Source organism: Acanthochromis polyacanthus, chromosome 21, assembly GCF_021347895.1.
Source record: "Acanthochromis polyacanthus isolate Apoly-LR-REF ecotype Palm Island chromosome 21, KAUST_Apoly_ChrSc, whole genome shotgun sequence".
In the NCBI taxonomy this organism is placed as follows: Eukaryota; Metazoa; Chordata; class Actinopteri; family Pomacentridae; genus Acanthochromis; species Acanthochromis polyacanthus.
This window is the reverse complement of record NC_067133.1, coordinates 14,962,355-14,988,764: the sequence shown is the minus strand read 5'-3', so window position 1 is coordinate 14,988,764 and position 26,410 is coordinate 14,962,355. Positions and strand designations below refer to the sequence as shown.

Here is a 26,410-nt window from a genome sequence, read left to right as displayed (position 1 = left end):
GCTGATGCATCAGCCATATTGGATCATTTCTAAAGCGCCACACATTATCCGGAGGTGGGCCTCGATATACTCCACTTAACTGATCGCTCTCTGTTCCGGCTTGGGAGCTCATTTTTAAAATCTTCTTCATTACTTAACTTTTTCTTTTAAAAATTCTTCATCTGATGTGTGTGGGCTTAAAAAGGCAGTGAGAATGATCAGCTTCCACTTAATCAAAAGAGTTTGTCAACAGTTCACATGAGCTAAAACAAAAAAAAAACAACAAAAAATCAGAAAGCTCAGAAACAGTGATAATGTTTTATTCTGTTTGGCCTTGTTTCCCTTCAAGAACATCTCCTTTTCTTAAATGTAATAATGTTTCTTCCCCTCATTTAATATTTACAAACACCAAGGTTCTGAAGAAACCTTCAGTGCTGCTTCTTTGTTTCCTAAATCTGTTTGTACAAAATATGATCAAAGCTCCACGCAGACAGAGTGTACCTCAACATGAAAATGACAATGCCTCAAAAATAACTAAATGACTGGCAAAATGAGTAACAGCTTCAAAATGGCTGATAATAAGAGCAGCTGAAGTACGAGCTCAGTGAAAGTGCCAGACACTCAGACAAATGTGACACTAAATCCTGCATTTGGCACATCCTAAGTAAACAAAAGTGTTGATAAAAGGAAGCCAAAGCAATCTTCTTTTGTGTGCAAAATTTGCAAAAAAAAAAAAAAAAAAAAACAAGAAGAAGAAAGAAAGAAAAAAGAAGGGCTTTCTCTTCCTGTGGCAGCCTCACGTAGCAAGAGAGCTTTAACTCAAAGACAAACAGTTCTTTGTAATCACACACAACAGGTTGCAACTAATAAGCAGCGATATTTCAAACAAATGTCCATTAAAATAATCTGTATCGCAGAGTGATCTGACAAAGCACTGAATTAACTTAAATACGCCTCAAGAAATTTCAGTTTTTATTATATTTCACTACTCTGAAAACCAGCAGGTGGTTTGCAGTGATAATTTCAGTAGTGAACATTAACTAAGTGCATTTACTCAAGCACTGTCCAGAAGTACACTGCAGTACATTCCATTTTACACTAATCTATACTATATTATGCTTCTACTTTACAATATGGAAATATTCTATTGTTTACACCTCCACATCCATCTGTTAGCTGGTTTATTTATTTAAACAGCAATGTAAAAGTTCCAGGTAAGTAAACTAACTAAAACAGATGATCATAAACAGTGTTTTTTTTTTTTTAAAAAGAATGGAATACTTTCCTATTTAGCTCAAGTAAACAGTGCAATCAAAGTGTTAGAAAGTGTTAAAAGGAAATGGGAGAACGATGGAAGTGAAAATGTCAGTTCATTCATTAGCACAGGCTGTAGTTAAAATGCAAATTAGGATGTATGTACCAGGTAGAATGAGCTTTTCTTGGACCAGCTGCAGCATCAAGATGTTGTTTGTGTTCGAATGCATGAGAAATACTTATCTAATGATTCAAATATAATCATAAAATTCAGTTAAATTTTTAAATTCAAAGCTTGTATCCTATGAGAAGGCCAGAGCTAATGATGTCTGAGTCTTAAAACCCTGACTGTGGCTCTCAGCTGAAGCTCTTTAGTTTTTACTGAATACATACAACTTTTAAATCAGCCCACAAATATAACATTGTACTTTTTTTAAAAGGTTCACTAATTTCATAAGAAAGCCGGTCCCTTGTTGGAGACTATTTTCAGGGGTGGCTTAATTTCCACTCTGTCCTGAAATGAGTATTTGTGACAGCAGGACAGTGTATGTGGGACTGACTTGAGTTAAGTTGTAGTGCGTTTGTTTGTAGTAACAATGAAACATGGCTTACTGATGTATTTTTTAATAGTTTTTGGACTATAAATTAGCTCAGTGGAGCAAAGGAACAGGCCTTGGACACATACTCAAAAAAGTACAAAGTTGTTTCTGTAAAGATGTAGTTTGGATCGATTAAGTCTGGGTTGTAAGGGGTAACAAGCACACAGTTTGCGTGGAGATGCTGGGTCAAAGGGGTTGTAAAGGGTTCATTCCTTACTAGATCCTTCTCTTCTGGTCAAATGTTCACACAACATACTGAGGGCTGGATTTTATAGTAGGTTAGTATGAATGCATTACCTATATTTTTGATACATTATGGTAGCAGCATGATCATAAACTTATTTCACTGGGGAAATACAATCTAGGGTCACGCTGGTGGTGGTGGGAGAGGTTAGTGGTTTCTATTCTTTAACATTCATGGTCTAGTTGTGTATTTTTAAAAAGATGGTAATCAATCAGTGTAATGTCAGCTTATAACCGATACATCTGTAGCTTTGTTGAATTTTGTAATTTAATGTGTCTCTGGGCTGTGTCGTTGACCTTTGCTGTCCCACTGCACACTTTTATCTTTAGCTCTCAAGTATTTAAGTTAAAACACAACTCTAAAATGTGAATGTGAACTGTAACCAGTGGAACACGCTGCAGGTTACATCCATCAATGATGCAGAAATAAAAACGCTAGACGCCAAAATTTGGTACTAAGGGTAGCGTGTCGAAACATTTTTTAAAAAGTCATTTTACCAGCTTTGCACAGTTATGAGAAATTAAATTCCAGGTGAAGTGTTCAGCTGATGGACAGTTTATTAGAGAAGAAGTTAACTGAATGGCAGCTTGAAAAGACAGACCTACTCCCCACCTGCTGCTTCTACAGTTTACAAATGAAATCTGTTCATCATCTTGGGAGACTGTTCATTAGATTTAATTTATGTGACCTTAATTAAACAATATGAGAACTGAAATGTTGTAATGATCTTGTCTGACTCTCAGTCTGTTGCTCCAGATAGTTTGCTTTTGTTTTTGATGACTAAGTTTTTTTGAGATTTTTTGAAAGGACTTTTATCTCACCATCAGGTACTTTTACTACTAGCATACTGGCTTCACACAGAATGCATGTGCTGGGTCAAACCAGCCTGCACATGTTCTGTTACCCACCAGTATGGTTAAGGCTGGGTTGATTTTAACTTCGCCGTGTTGTGAGTGTATAGTACTTGTTAGTCAGATCAGTTTATGATGGAAGAAAACTATGCAGGATTTTGAAGATGACAATCTTCCACTTAAGCGCACGTCAATGCAGGTCATTAACTTGCAATGACACGTCTACATGACGGTATTTTCTTAAGGAAAAGAATAAGAACAGAATAAGAAATATAGCAGCAGCAGCTGTAGCACATTGGGGATCTCTATTTCCGAGCAAAGCAGCAAAAAACTAAATAGCAGAATAACGAATAATGACCTCTAACAGCCAGAAAAAAATACTTTTTGCACACCAGAGATGAGCTTTTTTTAATGTATTTTTAAATCCTCAACTCCAGTGAGCACCTGTTTTGCAAGCAGGCTTTCATGTTCGGGAGAAACGTTATATAAGGACACGCTCTACATATAAGTGTTGTTTAGAGGATCCTGGGGAGTTTGTGGCTTCCACAGTCAACATGACCACCTCGGGGGCCAACATCCCCTTGTGGCTTGGGCTGATCGCTCTCCATCTTCCTGGCCTCTGATCTGGGCTGCAGCAGTGGCAGCCATGGGTGTGGGTTCAATGCCTGAGCGCGGGAGCTGTCTATGTAGAGAGATTAAAGGGCCTGTATCGATCCACAAGCGCTCATGCATTTTGCATGAGGGAGACATTGTCAAAGAGGCGTCTCAGATTAAAAAAAAATCTAGTAGAGAGGGAGAGTTCTAGAAAATATGCTGAACTCTGTGAAAATCTTAATGTTGAAGTGTTATGCATGTAAACTCGCTTTTATATATTGGATTGTCCATGAACTCTCATCGACCTGAGATATTACTCGTTTTCATTTCTTCCCCTCCTCGCACCCCCAACCACGCCAGCTACTTCTTCTTCTTCTTCTCTATGGTGAAGTTGCAATGCTGAAGTCAGAATGTGAAAAACAAGCCCCCCGAAAAAGAAAAAGAAAAACTGGCAGCCAGAGAGTGTCTAATGGCGGCAGTGAGTCCGTTGGAGAATTCTCAAGTAGAGTGTGAATTATTTAGGATGTGTGGCTAGTGTGCAGAGCATGAAGCCACCCCGCCCGGCAACCGCCAAGCAGAGTGGCCGAGAAAATTCAGTGTGCAACAAACATTCGCCCATCTGAGATCTTTATTTCTATTTCTCTGCATCGGTTTGGTGGAGTGAAAGACCGAGGTTGGGCTTTCAGCAGAGCAGAGGAGGAGATTCAGAGAGCAGAGCCACATTTTTGAAAGATTTTTCTTTTTTTTCTTTTGCATGGTAAAATGAATCTGCTTCCATGCATATCTGCCAAAACAAAGTGAGGCGCACAGAAGTCACTTTGACCTATTTACAGGCCCCATGATGCCGCTGATTATTCATCATCAACATTTCATGCAGGTCATCATGCATGTTTTAAGGCACGCCATCCTACTGTACGGAGGACCCCACCCCACCCCACCCCCCCACCCCCAACACACACCCCCACACCCCCACACCCACAACACACACACAGTCAGAGAGCCCCTCAGAGCCTCCTTATCCTGTGAGCATGTGTCAATCTCACCTAAACGACCCCGATAACAAGACAAAAGCAATCAATCTCTGATATTGGCCGGGTGGGAGAGTTGGGGATAACACCGACGCTATCAGTGAACGCCAACAAAGAGGGAGATTTTCTGCGTGAGGGATGATTAGAAACACGGCGGCTGTTGACATGCTGATCTGCGGCGGTTAAACAGAGGCGGCTGTCATCGCTGGCAAATGATGACGCCGAGCACTGATAGAGGAGATGGGATCTAGGTGTATGTGTGTGTGAGTGTGTGTGTGTGAGAGAGAGAGAGAGAGAGAGAGAGGATCAGAGGGATGTGTTGATGCAAAACACAACCACGCTCTGTACACACATACAGGGAGACAGGTGCACACACAGAAGCATCCAGACTAGAACATGAAACCCCGTACTTTAAACTGTGCACACTTACTCAGAATTTTGATACTTTAAACTGATATTTTGGATTTAGAGTGGTGGATAAAGGCAAATAATTCTGATAATATTCTTGATAAACAGGAATGAAACCCATAAATAAATCTAAAAAGCTTCACTGTAAGGTAAAACTCAGCAGCTTTAATACTCCCACCTGTTCAACAGTGAGGAAAACTTTGGGATGCTTCGTGTCGTTAAACAAGCACTTAATTTAGTTTTAAAAAATATTGAACAATTAAATGAAAAGTCATAAAATTGATCGCAAAGTTTTCCGGCCTGTTTTATTGCTGCTGTGGTCGGTAAGCTAACATTTCCTATACCTACACTGGTCTAGCTGCTTGAGATCCAAAAAAACAGGGCTGAAACGAAGGACTAGTTGCACTATCAAATTGGTTTTCGGGATTAATCAATAAATCATTCAGTTTAGAAAATGTCAGAAAGTAGCAGACTGCTTCCATGACCCCATAGATGCCACAGTACAGTGCAGCGCTGCAGGCTCTTTGTAAATCAATTTCAAAAGGTTTTGTGCAGGAGATTTTGACTGTGTGCTCACTGGTCAGTTCCCCTGTTAACAATTAAAAACATAAGTCACTCCCTCTCTTGTTACAGAAGAGGGGAAACAGTTTTTTTGTCAAACAAAATATGATTTTTTTTCCAAATAAGTCTTTTAGTGTAAAAAAATCTAAAAAATTCTAAAGGTGCACATAGTGTTGTCCTTGTAACAAACAGTTTAAAGCCCATAGACATTCAGTTTACACTTACACTGAAATAACGTTTAATATGATTCACAAAAGAGGTAAAGATTCACACTAAACAGTCTTTATAACAAGTATTTTCTAGCATTATAAGCCTCTATCACTTAGTCAACAATAAACAAAGGCGAGAGAGAAAAGGGAAATGACATGACATGTAGTCGAACTCAAATCAGGGACATTTCAGGGCACGATTGGTGCATTGAAATCCTGGTTCAGCAGAGCAGCCCACACTTTTTAACATTCTTAAGTTGAAGCAAGCCATTTTCAAAACCTTGCTTCTTTTAAGGTTGCCAAAAGATAAAAGTCAAGATGTGAAACAAGGCAATTCAAAGTGCTTCACAAAAGGCATAGAAATACTTTGACAATAGGACTTGAAATAAAATTAAAATATGAACAAATAAAACGGTCAAATTATTCAAGAAGCTGAGGATTTAACTTATTAATTCATAAAATTCTGGCATATTGTATTTTCAATGATCTTTATTCCATCCTACTTGAAAAAGCAACATTCAAGCTGCACCACTCTCTGCACTCATTTCAGAGAGAACGCCACCACTTGTATACTCATAATCAAACTGCATTCACAACTAATTGTATAACAAGAATGGAAACAGCGATGATATTGTAGAACAAAAGGCAAAACATAATTAAAACCGGTAATGTAGGAACAGTCTGTTACCCTGGTGCATGCTGGGTGATTTCCCAACACGCCTGCCTCAACAACACCGGAAACTTAAACAAACTATACGGATCTAATACGGACATTTTCAAAAAAGTTTAAATTACAAAATGTACATTGAATGAAGAGCTTTAATCAGTGTATAAAGCTGAGCAAAGCTTCTGCATTGTTGCCTAATTTATGCTATCGATCAATCAAAAACTACTATTGATTAGTTCCCCGTGCTTAAATTAATCAACCGATCATTTCGGCAGTAATCCAAGATATAATGAAATAATGATAAAATAATATCAGAGGAAGCCCGGCGGCTATAAATGCGCGCTCACACGCACGGCTGTGCTCTCACTGTATATGCAGAGTGTGTGAGGGGAAGTTTTCCAACATCAAAAATCAAAGCATTTAAGTAGATTGTACACAAGCACGTCTTGGAAGCTTGATCTTACTAATCTACAAATGGCTTCTTGTTATTAAACTGCTAATTCAGAGGATTAAAGGATCCATGAGAACACAATCCCCTTTACTTCCTTTCCAGGGTATGCTGAAGGTGGCTTAAATATTAATTAAGCACACACACATGTTCGCCCATATGCACACACATACAGCTGTATAGCACACTCGCTTTGCTCAAGTTTGTACATCACGGGCTTTCCTCATTTCTTTGTCTCATTTTGTCAAGCTGCTCCTTTTCCCTCCTAAAACCTTCATTTCTACACACTCAGAGAGCTCACACACACAAGCCTATTTTCATATCGCAGACAACCATATCTTACTGATTAATTCCCTTCATTCTTTTTTAGGATATTCAGTACTGTCTGCCCCCAACTCCTCTCCCCTCACATCCTCCAAAAATCCTCATTTGACTTCTTTTATATATATTAATTTTTTTTTGTCACAATGGTTCAGGATGTGGAAATAAACTCTGGTTGCAGCTCTCTGTTAGGAGGATTTTACAGCCTTATGCAACCAAACTCAGAGGAAGAACACACCTGCATGTTTTGGCCAGTGTGTCATTTACTTTGCGACTTGTTCAAGTTGTGTTTTCAACTTGTTCAAAAACGCTGCATTCAGATTAGAGCTCATTGTGAATTCGTAAAAGCATGTTATGTAGAGAATCTAAAGGGTAGGAACAAGATTTGTATTTTTTTTTTCTCTCCCACCTCAAAAACCACAATATTTCCATTTTAGAAAGAAATAACAATCTGAATCATTTTTATTGTACCATATCTCTAACATAAAAATGGCTCAGGCAAAAAAAAAAAAAGTGCTCATTTTTCAGCCAAGGGCATGCCAGCTCCTTTTAAAAGTACTGTAAATTGAGTTTCTTTTTCCCTGATTAATATCTTGTTTCCACATTTTTCAAACAGCAGAGATCTCATTTTGATTGAATCCGTTATATATAGCACATTATGCATTATATATAGTACATTAAGACTGGCACTAATAATACACTTTGACATGCTTGCCTTGCTGAAGCTGCACAAACTGCTGATAATGTGGATTTACAAGGTGTATCACTGCGCCCACATTAAACCAAAAGTTAAATTATGAACCAATCTATTTCTGATTTTAACAACATCCTCCAACGACACATTATTTTAAGTGTTCCTGTAAAAAGCCATTATGAATATAAAACACCTCAAATTATTGTAATATCTTGATGAAAAGGAAAAGTTCATCTCGTCCAATCCCTCCTGGTCTTAAAAGGAGACAGTAAATTGACATCAAGTGTCAAGCGTGTAAAAGTCAAAGAGTCAAAGCTGCGCCATAAGCCAAGAGAATGTACTGGGGCCAGCATGAAAAACTACTCACAGCAGATCACATTACCCGCCTTTTTCACTGAAATAAGCAGTGTAATTTATCCTGACCTTTTTAGATTACTATGAATGTGCTGTCTGTGTAATTTTAACTGAAGTCCTCAGCAGCTTTGCTGGTCTGGAAACACTGGCTATGAAACCCGAGGAGGCGGTCGCTGATGGGATCAGTGGTCTAATGCCACCAATACAGCAGTGATACAATACCAAACAAATACTGAGGGACTGCCTGACATTCACTGCTATTAACACACATCAAGGAGAATCACTGTATATCATCATCATTATCACAAGAGATTCACCTTCAGACTCTGTGTTCCAGCTGAGGCTGATTCCTCACCACTTCGACTGACGGCTAATAACAAAAGTAGAAGCCTATTTTAGCTGTGACAAGTGTTTCAGGATTAGAATTTCATTCCTAATGGGTTCTCTGGTAACGGTTTAATTCACTACCTATGCGATATCAATTCCATTATAATCTCATTAAGCTATTGCACACTGAGGTGATTTCGAATGAATGTGAAACAGCCAACCGTACGCTCCCCTCTAATTGAGCAATACTTTTTATTCATTATTATTGCCCATTATTAAATTAATGAACTTAATGGACTTATTTTCCAAATTGCAAAGACCCCTGGCAACATGTTTTTAATTCCATTAGCAGACATATTGAACTAAAAAAAAAAAGAACGAGAGAGATACACAGAGGTGTGTGGGCAATTAGCCTACTGCTGCGACAGATCATCAGTGGCACAGTTTCCCTTCTCTCACTAGCAGGAGTTTGTCCATCTTGTCCCGAATCTCTGGTGACAGCACTCACCTTCACACTGACTTCAGAATCTCAAATTTCATATTTTTTGCCTCTCACAAGCAGTATTTCTTGTTTTTTTTTTCTGCTCCGTTTTGCCTCTGACTTGACCCTGTTTAACCTCTAATCTCTCACCATTTCACATTAAGACGCGCTGTACATGACAAGACAACATATTTGAATATTACATTGTAAGCTGAACTAAACATAATCTGAATAATATATGAAATGGATTTTCTGAAATTAGATCTTTTCAGTAACCAGAGGCCGCCACGCAAAATTGCCCAGAAGATGAAAGCAGCAGATCTGCATAACTGAACGGCGGATCAATACTTCTCAAACTAAAATGGCAAGTCTTGATAAGGTTATTGAATTTTCTTTTTAATTAAAAAGCATACTACTGCACTCTGTCAAATACCACAGCGCTGCCGATGATGAGAAGAGGAGAGGCCTGTCCTTGTTTATATGTTCATCACTATATGAAAAACAGCGGCAAGATTGTCGGCACATCATCAATCAGTGCAGCAGAGAAATTTATTTTCTGTTTGTCGTTCCTTGTTTCTTGGGATTAAGCTGTCATGGAAGCTCTCAAATCCCAAACGATGACATTCATATAGATATTAATTCTTATTACATGTCATCCATCACGTCTAAGACAATCAGTGTTATTTATTTTATGCTCATGCAGCATTGTTTTCCATTCAACGCTTCCTTTTTTGCAACAAAAAATAAACTTTGATTCCGATATTTTCCTTAAAAAAATGTTGCAACAACAGAGACAGCGCTAATGCATCCATATGGCCATAGATTATGTAACATGTGAGACGCTGCATCCGTTTTGTTTAATGTAAACGTCCAGAAGTGGCGCAATCTCTTCCCATATTCTAGTCATGAAAATGCATAATTTAAAAGAGCTGAGACCAAGCTGTTCCTCAGCGGTGCAGAGCGAGAGCTGCATCGTATCAGTGCTAACATCAGTGGATAGAAAACTCTGCTCCCCGGAGAGACTGCCATTACATTCAATCGTCAACCGCTGGATAAAACTCATTTCACTCTGCACAGTGTCTGAATGGCTCTATACATTCTGCAGAGGCCACGATGTGATAGCACAGCATGTCAGAACCACACTAAAGGGCTTTTAAGGCAGGTTAGAGTGCGGCACAAAAGCCATCGCACAAAGCCACAGAGCGCTGGGGCAGAACGGCGGAGGCAGTGTCGCCACAGCTGACCGTCCTCACACAGCCTGAAGGACCCCGAGTAAACAAACAGCACAGAGTCACCACTCGTTGGGAGGTCCAAGGCAAGTTGTTAACAACAAGATAATGTCAGCATCTATTTTTAGATGAATGAAAGCGTCTTCGGGGGAGGAGAGACTTTTTTTTAAGTATTAATTCTTCCTCTCTATTTAACTCTCTATGCACCCAGACAAAAGACTCAAGAAAGCAGTTCGCAGTCTGGATTCTGCTATTTTCTGTTTTGAACATGAACACTTTCTGCTGCTTTTGCTCAGTTTTGATTCTCTTTATTCATACGCTCATGGCATAGTCACCACAACTCTGAGCCGTGCATGTCAAATACTATCAGGGTAAGAAATACTTTCATTTAGCTCGTGAATAATAGTCTGATGCATCTTTTTGCACATTTTTTAATGAGATTTTTGTTCTTTTGTCGGCAGGATAAAAAATGTTAAACCTACAGCGCTAGATACAAAAAGTATACAGCTCCTTTTAAAAGAAGAGATCTGACAGTATGAGAGTTAAAAAATCTATTTAATTCAGATGTAATTCCCACTGACGGTGGCTTTGCAGTTATACTGCAAGCACTACATTGACATGTCTTTTTACTGTGAGGGAGATATCACAGCTCTCTGAAGTTCTCAGCATCTGAAACTCAAAATTGCAACTATGAGGCTGACATGATCATTTTTTCCAACTAAAATGCATCTAATATGGTGCAAGTGCAGCTGATTGGACTTCATATGACTAAGCACTGTCAAAAATGTGAGTAGAGCTTTAAAAGAGCTGCTTTTCAGGGATTTTTTTAAGGTAGGCTACACCTGAGCCATGCTTTTACTGGAATGTGTTTGCATTTTGGTAAATCCATGCCTTTAAAAAAGCCACCCTGCATTTGCTACAAGCAATTCACGTCTGCACTGTCACCTAGGATGTACAGACTTCAGACAGATGTGTTTCTATGACTTTGTAACAAATTGTATGCTTTTTCTCAGTCAACTTGAAAGAAATGCCTATACATTGACTTTAATATATCAGCATATGTACGATCTCTGGGCTTCTGTTGGATTTTGACAGATTTATGGCACAAACGTGCAAGTTTGGCTGCACAGAGTGTCCATCAAAAGACAAGCAGTGATTGGATTCTTTGGCCACAATCATGCTATCCTTTCACCTGTAATCATTTGTGTGTGTGTGTATATATATATATATCTATCTATATATATATAGGGATAAAATGACAACCATGTCACATTATCTAGCGTTTTCACTGAGAATTATTTATCAGTAGGGGTTCAGTCATCTTTATGGGCTGGCCGTTTGCACGCTGCTGAATATTTCTGTTTCTAGTCTGAACTTAAACAGGAGCTTTGACCAGCTCTCACAGGCCTGGAAACAGACACCGGTAGCTACAAATATACAGCAGGTTATATAATGATCATGAAAAGTACATGAGAACGAACACCTTCACGCTTGCAAACAAACACACTCAAAAATCACACTGACAGAGGTGCGCACGCACGCACGCACACACACACACACACACACACACACACACACACACACACACACACACACACACACACACACACACACACACACACACACACACACACACAGACACCAGCTGACACCGTGAGAGGCCAAGCCTGACATGAGGTGAGATGAAGTAGCGTTTCTCATCATCTGCTGAGCCTGCCTGTGTCTGACCTGGAGGATGGAGGTAGGCCCGGGGCATGGCCCCAGGACCCAGGCAGCCGGAGTGAAAGGGGCCTCCGCCGAGACTTATAAAGTCCCAGCCACAATTTACTGGGAAGGCTCAAATTGTGGTGTCCAGTGGCCACAGCGCGGCCCTGCTGTCAGCGCCACTCTTATTTGCTTCATTCCCTTTGACACTGCCTCTCGATTAGGGTCATAAATTCCATGAAATCGGTCAATAACCTATAACACTAATGTCACTCTCCTTCCATTAATTTTACAGCCTGTGTGCCACACTGTTTCTTAACCCCCGTTTACGTGACAGCGGGGTTTATACTGGCTGGGATTGATTGAGAAGAGTATATAACAAGCTTTGAATAGAGCCTTTGCACCCGTAAAGATAAACCCATATATGAAAAACAGCAGTGAAAGAGCATATATGACTGTCATTGTTGTTTAGAGAATATAGCTGGGGGACTTTTTCACTTTCTATATTTACTTACACAACTACATCTGCTATATTTTCACAATAAACACTGTAGTCGCAAATAATTTAAATGTGGAAATACTAACTTTGTTGTTACAACCTATAATGTTCAACACTTACACTTTTTCTGCTCTGATGCTTCTCTTTATATTTTGCTATAGAAGTACAAAAGATGTGTTGGTAAGGAATGTTTCTTTAGAATTTCCTATGTCACTCACATAAATTATACATTAAGACATGTGAATATGTGTACTTGTATTTGGAGGTGCAGGGCCTTACTGGGGATTTCACGTGTACAAATCCCCTCGAAGCAAACTCCATCAGTCCCAAACACATACATGTAATTGTAACTTTCAATTTAGTTTTATTATTTAGGCTCCTTTTTTCATTTTTGAATTCAGCTCTTCTTGTTTCTTAACATTTTCTTTGGCAATCTGAATTTCTAAATTCAGTTCAACAGCATAAGCTCTTGTGGAAAAATGATGAACACTTTGTTTTTTTACTGAGTGCAAACATACTGGAATCAGCAAACCAAAAACACACAATGTATGTGTAACTACTAAAACCCCACAAATTACCTAAGAAAGTAAAAGCATTACTTTATTTGAGTGTCATGAAACATGCACTGGACACTAGCATTGCATCTAATTTCCGCTCACACAGCTCCCACTAATATATGGTAATATGTGTAAATGTGTATGCTTGTATGTAGATCAGAGTTGTATAGGGACACAGGGTTACATAATCTGTATATAGAATATTAGGCAGCGGCTTAATGAGATTTTTAGTAAGGTAACACTGAGGACATCTATCTTACCAGAGGTAAGCAACTGAAGTACCTGCTGGCAATGAACTGGTTCACACTTACTGGAGAAAGATCAAAAATACTGAAGCTAAATTGACCATTAGCACTGCATAGTGAGTGAACTTGACACAGAAAGTGAGAAAAAAATGAAATTAAAAGTACATTCCTCAAGATTTGAGTGTTTAAGCTCCTTTGTATTGCAAGACTCCCTGGTTACAGGCTTTTTACTGTTGAGAGTAAGATGTTTTTGTTTGATCTTTGTATGAATATAACTGCAATGATGGTCATTTTACTTTCTGAAGCTTTAAATCTTGCAAAAGTGATAACGAGAGATCTAACTGCAAAGCCTTTGACCAACCAATTTTGATTCCGAATTTATGATGACTTGTAGATTCTATTTTAATAAGCAAGTATAAAATAGTGGAAAGCACACAAATTACATTTGTTGCTGTGAGAGAGAGGGCAGAAGTGGTTTTCTTATCATGCGTGGCAGGTTGCCAGTGGATATGTTGCTGCCATTCTCATTGGGACCTCTCCTCCAATCTTTTCCGTATGTGAGAGCTGACACTTCAGGGCATATCTATGGCACAGGCGTGTTAGCGATGCACACTCCTTCTGCTGCAACGCAGCCGAGGAGGATGAAGGACTGCCATGAGAGACTTCTGGAGTTACTGGCAGCGCAACAGGCCAACCGCAAAAAGTAAAATAAATAAATAAGGCTGCAAAATATAATTACCAGTATATGACATTTGGCATTGGAAAAGCTCATCTAAAGAGATACTTTTGTTCAAGTACATTTTGAACTGAGGGAAGAGAGGAAAGGGAATTTCTGAAAATGAATCAGTGCTGAGAGAAGCCATTTCTTTCCTTAGATCAGCTGAATGGGGACATTTTTAGGCCATAGCATCTAAATTGCCAAGAAAAATGTTGTTTTCTGTTCCTCGCAGGCTTAAATGACACATGCTATGATCCTGAAATTCACTTGTTGTCCTTTTGTCAATGCTCGAATGATATCTCTGCCTATTTTTAGAGCTTAAGACTTGAAATTTGGGGCAAAATCTTTGAACTTTTGCTCCAGTTTCTTTGGCTCATCATTTGTTCCAGAAGCCATAACCTTAATATTTAATTGTCCGAATCATTAAGATGTAAAATGTCTGCTTCGCTTTAGTTTAAAACATCTTTCTGCATAATCGCACATCTCGCTGCATGTGACTCACTCATGCAGGATTGTTCATTCAGTCAAGAGTGAAAAACAGACGATATCACCTCGTGTTTTGGCAAGTTAGCACGCATTGGCAACTTTCCATCCTACTACTCCACTGGCTCCTTCCACTCCTCATTGTTTTGCTGTTCAGGCTGGACTTCCGTACTCTCTCATTCGCTTCAAGACAGAGAGAGGGAGGGAGAGAGAGAGAGAGGGCCCTTTAAACGACATGGCCGCCGTTAATCATTGAATCAGATTTTTATTTTTTGCCTCCTCTGGAATGGCTGGAGTTAAATTGACATGGAGCTTCGACAGCGGCGAGGCAAAATGGCCGCTCGTAGTAACAGCTCACAAGCCCCTGGACAACCTGAGGCATGGCCATCCAATCCCACATCATTAAGGCTAGAGTCCTTTATTGTGTTGGAGGCATTAAATGGTGCGCTGGCTATAGCCCTGAAGTCACACTCCACTAGGAGAAAACAGCAGAAAAATAACGGCACAGCTGGATAATGACTTTTCCCTGGGAGGCTGACCATGTGTACAAAAGCGCTAATGATAGCAGGTGCAATAAGCGAGCGCAAGGCTTTTACTGCGTCCGGATCTATTTTCCTCTGCTAAACTCACCAGTGATTTCCCCCGTGTAGGTGTCTTTCTGTAGTTTAAGAACACCCACCCCCTCCTCCTCTCCATCCTCTCGCTCTCTCTCCTCCTGTATCTAATCTCTTTATCAGCTGTGCAGCTAATATCAAAGAGGACTGTGGTGTGAAAATCCTGCAAGTAAAACCTGCTGTCAGAGCCTAATCACAATTAGCTGGGCTCCAGACCCATTAGCCCCAAGGGGAAGAGACCAAAAGCTGACAGAATTATTGTTAAAGCTACTGATTGTTAATGATCCCACAGTGCATGAAGGGTGGGGCCTGGTTTGCCAAAAAAAAAAAAGGAAAATAAAATTCCATTACTCTCATTTTTCTGTCTGTATTGATTTTCTACATAGTCAGCACTACGCTGGGAAAATATACAATTCACGACTGAATGAATTTGCTAAAATCTCTTTGGTATTTGTGGTTAAAGAGATAACACATTCCTGGATGTACAGACTCCACTGCTTCCTTAGCTCGGCTTTGTAGCAGAGCTGTTACATCAGCCTCTGCTACAAAGGCATGTGTGCCTTCCAGATTATAAAACATTAAGCTGGGAGTTAATGACTGATTGCAACAGCCGTTACTCAAACTTGTACGAAAAGGAGAGCAACCAACTCGCAGACAAAACAACATCATGTGACACCCCAGAGTGAATCACCTGCAGTATAAGCCTTTCAAAGAAGTGCCTCACATTTGATGTTAAGCCCCCAAACTGTTCTGGCTGTCGGAGGTCTTGCCGGGGAGATAGAAATGTCTAAAGTTATTACAGCAGTCAGGTAAAGTGTGTGGCAACGCGGTCCTGTAATGGGGGTGGAGAGCCGGCCAGCAGCAGCTAATGAAGGCGTCTCGGGGAGTACTAAAGAGTCTACGTGACACTACTCCTGATTCGGCCGTCTGAGGACACAGATCAATTAATACATTAACAAACGATCGCAAGCACTTCATCTTGCAATATGAAACCGGCGGCCTGGACTCGCTGCCCTCCCGCCCAGAATGGCTGATCAGCTCTGCCTCTGTATGCCGTCCGTCATGAATTTCAACATCCTCTGCCGGTTGGGCTGCAAACCTGTCTGTGTGGGTTTGTAATGTCTCACCAGAGGCTGAGACCATATGCATACATTGTAACCACAACACATGCTGTGCATATAGGCAATGTGCGCAGTAAAAAGCACATATAGGAAGGCTTCGAGCTATCGTTTTCTTCTAAGAAAATCTAAACTACTGATACAATTTGCAGTATAATGCGCCATATATGAACAAATCACAGCAGCTTTGATTGAATGTCTGCCTAAAGGGAATCCACTCCTGCTAATGACCACAGCTCCAAAGCCACAAACCAGCTTATTCTTAAGCCACTGCATGTGGACGTCTGTCGTTTCTTTTATTTTTTTCCCTTTCCTGATAAATAAAAACAAAGCATTAATGCAGGCTAAACACATCATGTGAGGAGCCTGAGGCACACTTGAGTGCGTTGGTTGGGGAAGTCCAACGTAAACCATTGCTTCTTGCCATGCCATATATATCCAGTCTCCCCATTACCACCATCTCTACTCGACAGCAAGGGCCCTGCACTGCTAAATTATTCATCACACTGAGGGGAGGACAGAAGCATGCATGGTTTCTCCACTCCATGCCTCTTCCCTTTTTCTGTCTGTCTCTAATGCAAAGGAACAGCCGGGTGGAGAGAATGATATACAGGCCATCTCTCCATCACTGTGTGGCCATTGCAGGAGATGTCGCCTCCACTTCCTCCAATTACCACAGTGGAGTTGAGGTTGGCTTTTGGGTTGAGCACTGTGGCAGACCAGACGGTCGTTGGCTCGCCCGTCGCGCATATGGGGGGAAAGGTGGGTGGCACCCAGGGGCCCCATGCATAACCTGGGACGTCTTTGTATACACATTCATCTATATCAGTGGGCAACAGGGAAATGTAAGCCAAAGGTAATTGCCCTGGATAAGAACATCTGCTTGGTGAATAAATATTCTAATGAGGGGAGCTTGCAGGTTCCCCAGACTGATGCACGGCTGACAGGCCTCCGGAGGGACCGCAGGTAATGCTCACCACCTGCAGTTCAAACAGGAGGCAGTCGCACCCTCATCTCGCAGCTAAACGCTGGCCGACTAACACACACATACACACAAGCCCACATGGACACACGCACATTAGATGCGGGGTATGGTATAGTAAATCACTGACAGATTGCGATGCCGCTTTTCTCAAAAACGACAAGTTTAATGCAAGTAGTTTCACTTTCCATATGAACTAACAAATGTTTTGATTAGCATGATTTTATCTTACTACTATTTTTATTTTGCAGTAAAAGTTCAAACTCTAACAAGGTGTGAGGGCACCCACAATTCTGTAACTCGACTTCTTGGTCTGTTGCGTGAAACTGGAATATTTTTCAAAACTCCTGCCTTCTCTCGCTCACCATTTCCTGGTTAAGCAGACAAGTGTATTGCACTGTTTGGGTGCACCGACTGCAATGGACACAAACAAACTTTTATTTAATGCATTTGCATAACTATTATTTCAAAAATAATTTCAGCAATCATGAGCTCAAAAAGCTTCAGAGTTTGTCAACAAAAAAAAAGCCCACCACAGTTTCCTTGAACCCCAGATGGCATCTTCAAATTACTTGTTTTCTCCAAAGCACATAATTTTAAAAATCCCATGATGTTATTTTTTTAATGTTAGAGAACTGAAAAAGCAGCAAACCTTTGGCAAACTGGAGACAGTAAATAACTTTTTCCATGACAAATGACTCAAATTATGAATCTATTACCTGAACTGATGTCAATTAATTCCCTGTTGTTCAACACATCTAGTAATTTACTTGTAATTTCACCACCACTTTTTCAGATTTCAGATTGGAGTTATTTAAATTCCCTGCAGGAATTTCTAGCAGTGGAAATATTGACCACTTTTTTTATGTTTTGCGCAAAAAAAATATCAAGAACATATTTGGCTTCTGATCATTCAGAAATTTGGTATCCTGAATCATCAAAGAAAAAATAGAAAAAAGAAGATTTTGAAGTTGTAGAGGTAATTGATGAAACGAGTCGTGTGCTGAATTAATACTTGCAGCCAAGTAGCGATGTTGCTCCTTGAGTGTGCAGAAAGTGAAACGAGTAAGTTATTTAAGTTTAATTTAGCATAGCATTAATGGATCCACTGATAAACATATGCAATCACGGATGCAATAACTCCTCCCTGTACGCTGAGGATAAACCCATTACAGTGTATGAGGCCCACTGTCACAGTGATGAGCCTGCAGGGCAGTAAACTGTCAGCATTACTGCTTCACTCTATTCAGCCCTACATCTGTGTGTGGTCATCAGTCTGACCGGCTGGAGGGGGAATTGGTAGTGAAACTGGAGGTGGAGAAAGGTGAGCTGCATCCTCCCAGCACATCCTCAAAGAGTCCAGAAGACAGTGATGAGCCTTTCTCAATAAGCACCAAGACTCAGGAGACACCTCGAGACAAACGCTTTGAGTATCAAAGAGGCCTGCATTGGAGTGAGGCCTTAAAAACAGACGGCAGTACACTTTGTATTAGTTCCTCTTAGTTATGACATAATTTGGAAATCATACACCGTCCTGTCACTTCCAGTCTACTTTAAAACAAAAAGCAAACTTCACATGTGGTTCAAATATGAGCTCACTTCTCCACTTAGAGTAACTTTGGCCCCAAAACATCCTCTCTCTCCAGAAATCTGAGCTCCAGATCAATACCGAGAGCTGTTTCATTCATTGCATGCATAGCATTCTTTTGTTATTCATGCTTTGTTTTCTAAAAAAAAAAAGTGGTTCAAGTATGAAGTCATTTATAATGGAGTCATCCAGGTAAAGTAACTTTCCCACCCAAAAAAATAGATGCTCTCTCCCCAGAAATCTAAACTCACAATCAATAACTACACACACACACACACACACACACACACACACACAGTCTGCAGGAGACACATCTGTAGCTGCATTACAGCCCAGACTGTTTACAGTGGCTATGCTGGAAATATCCGTTCATTTTGTATTTCTGTGAAGGTACAAAATACAAGTTAGCAAACCAGCGGAGGATTAGAATGATCTGCAATGTGCTTTAGTGAGAAATTAAAGAGGAAAAAAAGGAACGCAAATGCAAAAGCAGGGAGCACTGGGTGGGTATTGTTGTGGTGAGAATGCAAACCACAGAGGAGACAAAACCAATCTTACTAATCACACATGATCTCAAAGAGAATTAATCAGCAGCTCTGGTTAACAATCTGTAATCATCCTCATTCTGCGCTTAATGCCGTTTAATTTATGAAATTCTGCCTGACTTAGGTATATAGGCAACAAAAACAACAACATCGCAAGAAAAGCGTATTGAACTCAGCGCAGACGAGGAAATCAAATGTGTCCCCGAAAGACCCCGAGCAGCTCATTGTCAGATGCTGGTGTTTAACTGAAGGGATACAGTTTCAAATGGCAGACATGCTGCATGATGGGTAGTGTGACTGCTGGTGGAAGTTGAATTACAATACTTGTAAAGGTATTAGTGTTGGTAATGATAGCACTCCAATATCGTCTCTCATTTAAAGGCTGAATAAATCGAAGATGTAAACACAGGCCTCTGTAGCTGCTGGCTGCAGCACCCAGCATCAGGAAAAAAAAACAACACATGGAAATGGAAAAACAATCAGCTTTGTTCATGCATGTGGGAGGTGCTGCGCACCCCACCCCCCCATCACCACACACACACACACACACACACACACATTCAAACTCTCACTGTATATACTGTAAAGGCTGAAACGCGCTGTGACGCATCCGCCACACATGTTATACACACCAGCTCTCTGAACCATGCCTGAGCACTGTGAGCGGAAAAGATTTCCACACTTTGTGGTCGGGTACTTACCCAAAAGTACATCATCATGGTGGAAGCGGGACAGGTGTTGGCCGACGGGTGGAGGAGAGCAGGGCCGAGCACTGGGACCAGTCCAGCCAGTGTGGGTGTCAAGAGGAGTCCGAGCGTTTGGACAGAGAGCGCTACTGGTCCCTGTTCCACTGAGGCAGCTCTCCCTCTCAACTGTTCAATGGGGCTTGACTTAAGGTTTCCCCCCCTTCTTCTTCTTCTTTCACTTCTTTCTGAACAAGCAGCTTGCTCTTCAGTAAATTTTTAAAGCCCCCTTTCTTTCTTTTTTCTTCTTCTTCCTTAACCCAGGAAAGAGGGGTAAAAAGCAGACGGGAGAAAGGAAAGAGAGCTGGGGAGGTGTTGTAACCTCTTTTTTCTTTTGACACTCTTCCACTCCACTTGCCTCTCCACACCACTCACTTCGAGACTCTCCCTGTGTCTCTCTCTCTCTCCCTCCCTCTCTCTCTCTCTCTCTCTCTCTCTCTCTCTCTCTCCCTCCTGTGCTGTCTCTTATTGGTGAATGTGAAATCAGTCGGTACGGCGCCGAGGCTCAACTAGAGCAGCAGGAGCAGCAGCCTGCGCTTGACAGCTGCCTCCAGCGTTCCTCCACCGGAGCCGTGTTGCTCTGCATAGAGGAGTGCGCCGAACAAACCAGGATCCTGCAGACGGTACTGTAAAATTCAGCGTCCCGGGGAGGGGAGGGAGGGGGAGGAAGAGGGGGAGGCAGGAAGCTGGGAGTCGTGGTGGAGAGCTCTGCGGGGAGTAGCGAGGGGGGTGGGGGGTGGGAGGGGAAAGAGACTTGTGTTGAGGATGATGCTGGTGCTAGTGGAGGACTAACAGATCGCTCCTCTTTCTTCTTTTCACTGTCTGTGACTGAGATGAGTTGCACTGAAGTTGTGGCAGTTTTAGTTCATTGAAAAGAAGAAGAAGGCAATGTTGAAGGAGGAAAAAAGAAGAGGGGTGGGGGGGATCTCAGAGAGAACCTTAAAGTATGCCACAGGCAATTGGGAGGCACAGCCTATTTTCCACTTGTTTTCTACTTTTAGCTGCTGAGCTTCTTCGTGTGTGCCTGTGCATTTCCTCTTCTTTTTTTTATTTACCCTCCAGCACAAGCAACCAAACTCATGCGTTGGTGACCAGGCTTTTAGTAAAAAAAGAACCTTTTTCAGGTGACGCGCTGTGGCAGATCAGAGGCCAGATGAAGTTGGTGTGAAATACCTTTGTGTGCCAAGCTATATTACATTACATGCTTTAGTGTGTTTTCCATCTGGCGGCTATAAAGGGGGAGGGGAAAACGGGAGTTGGGGGGAGAGAGGAGAGGAGAGGAGAGGCAAAGGGGGGGAGGCTTGGCGATCTTCGAGACAGCACTGTAACAATGAGCCTGCCTCAGCAATTTTCAAAACATATCATCAATACACGACTGGGAGCTTGCGCTTTTAAATATTAACCCTGTGGCAACCGGGGCAGGCTGCGGAGAGCTCGAGTGGTTTTGCGGCATCCTCTAGTGCTGGATCATCCAATAAAAGACGTCCTGGGGGATGAGCTAATTTGCTGTAGGATCCTAAAGAACATTTGCCAGCTATAGAGAACATTGCCATAATGAACAGAGCAGATATATTCAGGTTATGTTACCCATCAGTAATTGCCACATAAGGAGGATGAGTTAGATTTGCAGCTGGCTTTGAGCGAATTGATACACAAGGGGCCTCATTCATATGGCGTAACTGTCATCTTAAATTTATCACCCATTTTATTTTTCCTCCTTCAGAAAAGCACAAGTGAAATATGAAATTGCATACAGGCAGTCAAAGAAGCGCAATTAGTAATTCTGCAAATATTGTGATGTTTTAGAACAACGGCTCATTTCAGAAGCGAAACGCGCTTTTAATAAATCAAGGCAAGCATCATATATTTCGTAGAATGCTCCTGTGTCTCTATATCACATCACAATCCAGTATTTCTATTACTTTGCGTGCACACAATCTCTTGTTGGTTGCACATACAAGCCCTCCATATCTTTATACATGTCCACCAGAACTCAATGGATTTACATTAGCAATCACAGAGTGGATAACCGCCCCACTCCTCCATCAATCTCTGATGGGAAATAAAAATGAAATGCACTTCTCAGGCAACTCAGATTAAGGATCACGCTTTTATCAAATACTGAAGTCTATTTCAAGTCCTACTCATAAATAACTGAGGGGAGAGAGGGAGGAAAAGAACGAGGGTGCAGGCAAAAAAAAAGAGGGAGAAAGCGGAGGAGAAGGGGCGCACAGGGGGTGGTGGTGTGAATGTAGACAGAGAGCATCATGGGCTACAGCTAAGGGCACTTGGGGTTGGAGGGATGATAAAAAAAAAAGGTAGAGAACAGGAATCGGAGGGCATTTAAGCATCATATAATCCTTTCTAGGAATCGCCTTCAATTACTGATGAAAATAGACGAAGGTGGTGTTTTTTAGGGTGCAGACGTGGTCTTCCCTGTTTTCTGTCTCCGAGTTGCATTTCTCCCAAGCTGCACACTACTTACCAAGGATGCGAGTGGCTTTCCCAACCATTTACATTTCCCACCATAGTCTAGACACTCCCCAGAGACTCTGCCATCCATTATAAAGATGGAGCTTTCAAAGAGGAGAGGAAATGAAGGCCTCACACAGAGCGTGTTCTGCCTAAAATGTCCGTCTGTCTCTGATACTCACTGACTTGAGATCTGTTGTCTTAATATTTTATGATGATCTCACCTCACTTCTGTAGTGCGCTGCCTACTTACAGAGCATCTTCTGTCAAATTACACTCCGATCTTGTCATTAGAAAGACTCTAGAGGAGACAATGAGCAGCACTTCCCTCGAGTTCTCACTCTCATCCCCTCAAACTCCCTGCGGAGTTCTGGGCTATAGTTATGGCTAGTTCGGCCTTTTGTCCTCATTCATCAAACGCTCAGCCTTACCCTGTCTGGTCTCAGCTGGTGTGAGCCCCGGTCAGGTTGGCTGAAAACGGAAAAAAGATGCGGCTCCATCCGGAGTCTCTAAGGTTGGTTTTCTCTAATCACACACTTCACTTTATGGAGTGAACGGTTTTACTACTTGGCGACAAAGGTCCGCAGCTACGCTCGTTTTATCTGTTCACGTGTTCATCAGCTCCACAGGTAGGTACTGACATTTCTATACTACATGCATCACACCAGAGAAAGCCCGTCATGAAAGGCAGTGCAGAGAGATACTGTTTTGAAATATTGCACAGAAACAACAAAAAAATAAGGCACTTTTTCACTTCAGATTTTTTTGTGGTGAAGAATGTTCATATTGCATTTCTATTTACGAATTATTCTTGCAGCGACTCAAAGTTGTACCAGGTGCAGCTGCTAAATGCTCGCTTGTGTTCAGAAAATAACACTCACGAGACATTTTTGCCCCCCCTCCCCCACCAAAAAAAAATCTAGTGAAAGTGGTGATAATTAGGCTTCTGTTTGGACTGCTGCTTATTGTAAAGATAAAGGAGAAATTTTGTCATGCCATCGAGGCATCTTGACAGCCAATAAAAACGCATAAAATAACAAGAAAAATACATGTTAATTCTGTAACTCCAGCTCTCTGGCATAGCCCGCATATTTAGCCTTGAAAATGGTAATGTTTTGCTTCCTATCCCTGGAAGATATCATTAAACATCATTTGTAAGCATACATTACACTATACGCAGCAAATCGCCCATCTGGTGATTTTGGAACTTACTGGCTGGGAGACAATAAATCCATTGTATGGTTCCACGTAAAGAAACCCACTAAAGTAACGCTTCCGTGTAGACATACGCAGAGAACATTAAACATAGCCATGTGCACAGACTGTATGTAGTGTTAATAATGCAGTGTTTACATCTTGGCATTAGTCGGTACTAGGCTTAGGGGTACAAACTGGCAGGGCTGTGCAGTAATTAGGGGCTATGTGTTGGGGATGTGAAGGCTTGCTGCGTGTCATGCTGATACCACTGCTGGGCAGACCTGGTGTGTCAGCAGCAGGCGGACTGAGTGCTACACAAGGCCACACTTTTTTGTCACAGCTGGGAGTCGCACCTTTCACTTCAACAAGCGCTCCTGCAGGCTGAGAGCTCGGCCGTTACTCAGTGACCCGAGAAGGGACACAGACGCTGTAAACGCCACCACAGCGTGTGTTACCTGTCTTCGCAACATGAGTAACATGTGTTCATATTAACCCTTTATGTTTGTTTGTGTTATGGCATCAGCAGAAATACTCGGACCAAGTTGCAGTTTTAATGCGTCGGTGTATTAGACGTTACTTCCTGTTTGTTTCTCTGAACTTGCTTTTCAATGTATTTCTTATCTCTAAATTTCCATGTCTATGTTGAATTAGTTTATTTATTGAAGGATTTTTGCCAATTCAAATGAAATTATCCCTGCTGCTCTATAACCATACACGTGGACACACCATATAAACCGGATTACCTTACAATCTGGAGACAAAGCCGAAATCAGAGGGATCAGGAGTTAAAGCGCTGCATTTTTCTTTAGATAACTTTGTTTTCAGTTTGACGTCAATCCATAGTGAAGTTCTAAGATGCTGATATATAGAAAGTCTTGTCGGAGCTTAAGAACAACTTCCTCATGTTCTCGTTTAACTACTTAGTGACACTGAGAGGATAGGGTGTTATTTTAACACAAAGCAAAATTCATGAAGAAATAGCAGCAAGCTCACATAACGAAAACATTGGATCCTACATTCCCCATAATCCAACACACTAGTACCTTTTCACTACATCTTTTTCACCTTGGTAAAGACCCATGACTTTCAATTTCCACACCTCAAGTTTGTAACAGAAGCTTTGTATTTGCAAACCAATGCTGTTGATGAAACCCTTTCTTTTCTAAACAAAACTACGCCCTCATTTATAGGTTGAAAGAAACATAAAACACATTATCTCATGGAAAGGTAAGGACCGCGACACAGTAGAAAAGGCCCTGATTTTGAAGGCGCCACAAAACTACAAAAGGAAGTAGAAGAGGAGGAAGGCTGCATGAGTAAGCAACAAGGCTTTTACACTTTAGTTTTCAACAGCTGCATATTTACGCTTTTTTTGTGCCACCAAAAATACTTAGATAGGCTGATGAGAAAGTCATGATTTAAAATACAAGCCCTTTACAACAGATTTAAAGGTTTAAACGCTTATTCTAATACATGACACGTGTGTGACAGCGGTCATGATGAAAGAGTTGGGCTTAATCAACTAGTTAAAGATTGCATCATTCTTTCCAAGTGGGAAAAAAATGATAGAAACACATTTAATGCAAGGGAAATTATGTTTCCTTAAAAACATAAGCAAGATTGCAGTTCAGTTGTATAGAAGCATATTGTGTGTGTGTGTGTGTGTGTGTGTGTGTGTGCGTGCGTGCGTGCGTGCGTGCGTGCGTGCGTGCGTGCGTGCGTGCGTGCGTGTGTGTGTGTGTGCGTGTGTGTGTGCAAGGCCACAACAAGGACATTTTTAGACTTGACAGCATTCTTAAAAGGCCACACAAGACACGGCATTTTCATGGACTGAGAGGTATTAAACATGTTCGCTAAACTGAGAGTCATTTAAAACCAGAAGACTTATTGGAGAAACTATTTATATACAACTAATTACCCATCCTTTGACATGAAAATCTATGCTTTGAAAAAAGTGCCATGTAGTACCATTTGAACCGTGAAACATTTTAATTGTGTTCTTCCTTCCTACACTTTATGAGCAAGAATAACAGCCACATTTTTCTAAAATAATAATTTCTGTTTAATTAGAAGCCATATCTCTGTTACCTGTGGTGTTTGAAGTCTTTATCAGCTGTTGCATCTTTCAAAGACTTGTTTATTGGCTCCAGTGTGTACTGTGTGTGTCAGTGCATTTTTGCTTCATTAGTGCATATATTATATTAAATATATATTTCACTATACAGGCTGCCAGCTCTTACAGTTGTGAAAAGAGATTCGGTATCTTTGCCACATACAACGCCACCAAACCTAACTGGAGTCCTAACAGCCTCTTGCATCTCGGTTTGACATTAATTTATAATCAAACAAGCCTTCACATTAGACATTTATGAGATCAGCTGAATTATCTATTTAATGTAACCCAATTATATGCAACCCTTGTGCACCAATCAACACTAATTCCTGACTCATAAATGACAGCTACAACGACAGATTGAATCAATAATAAACATTGATGGAAACTTGCGACCCGCTTAGAAAGAGGGTAATTAACAGGAAGAAACGGGCCTTCGCTGAATTTCTTTTTTCTTTCGGAAAATTACTCTCTGATCCTCGTGGTTTATGCCATTCAAAAGAATCTCTTCTGTATTGCAGCTCACATTCCACCATCAGTGAGTGTAAGTGTAAAACAAACATTCAATTTCCCTTTGACAATTA

The 26,410-nt window shown here is 41.0% G+C and overlaps 1 protein-coding gene across 8 annotated transcripts in view; it reads right to left on the bottom strand.

Moving 5' to 3' along the window:
* LOC110948477 (RNA binding protein fox-1 homolog 3-like) overlaps positions 1 to 26,410 on the bottom strand; it is a 550,111-nt gene that overhangs the window by 101,972 nt on the left and 421,729 nt on the right. The window contains exon 1 of one of the 8 annotated variants that reach the window (XM_051941124.1): positions 20,003 to 20,623. The exons of the other annotated variants lie outside the window; for them this stretch is intronic. Coding sequence (XP_051797084.1) covers positions 20,003 to 20,020 — 18 coding nt within the window. The 5' untranslated portion in view covers positions 20,021 to 20,623. Of the gene's footprint in view, positions 1 to 20,002; positions 20,624 to 26,410 lie in introns of those variants that run through there. 8 annotated transcript variants of the gene reach the window in all.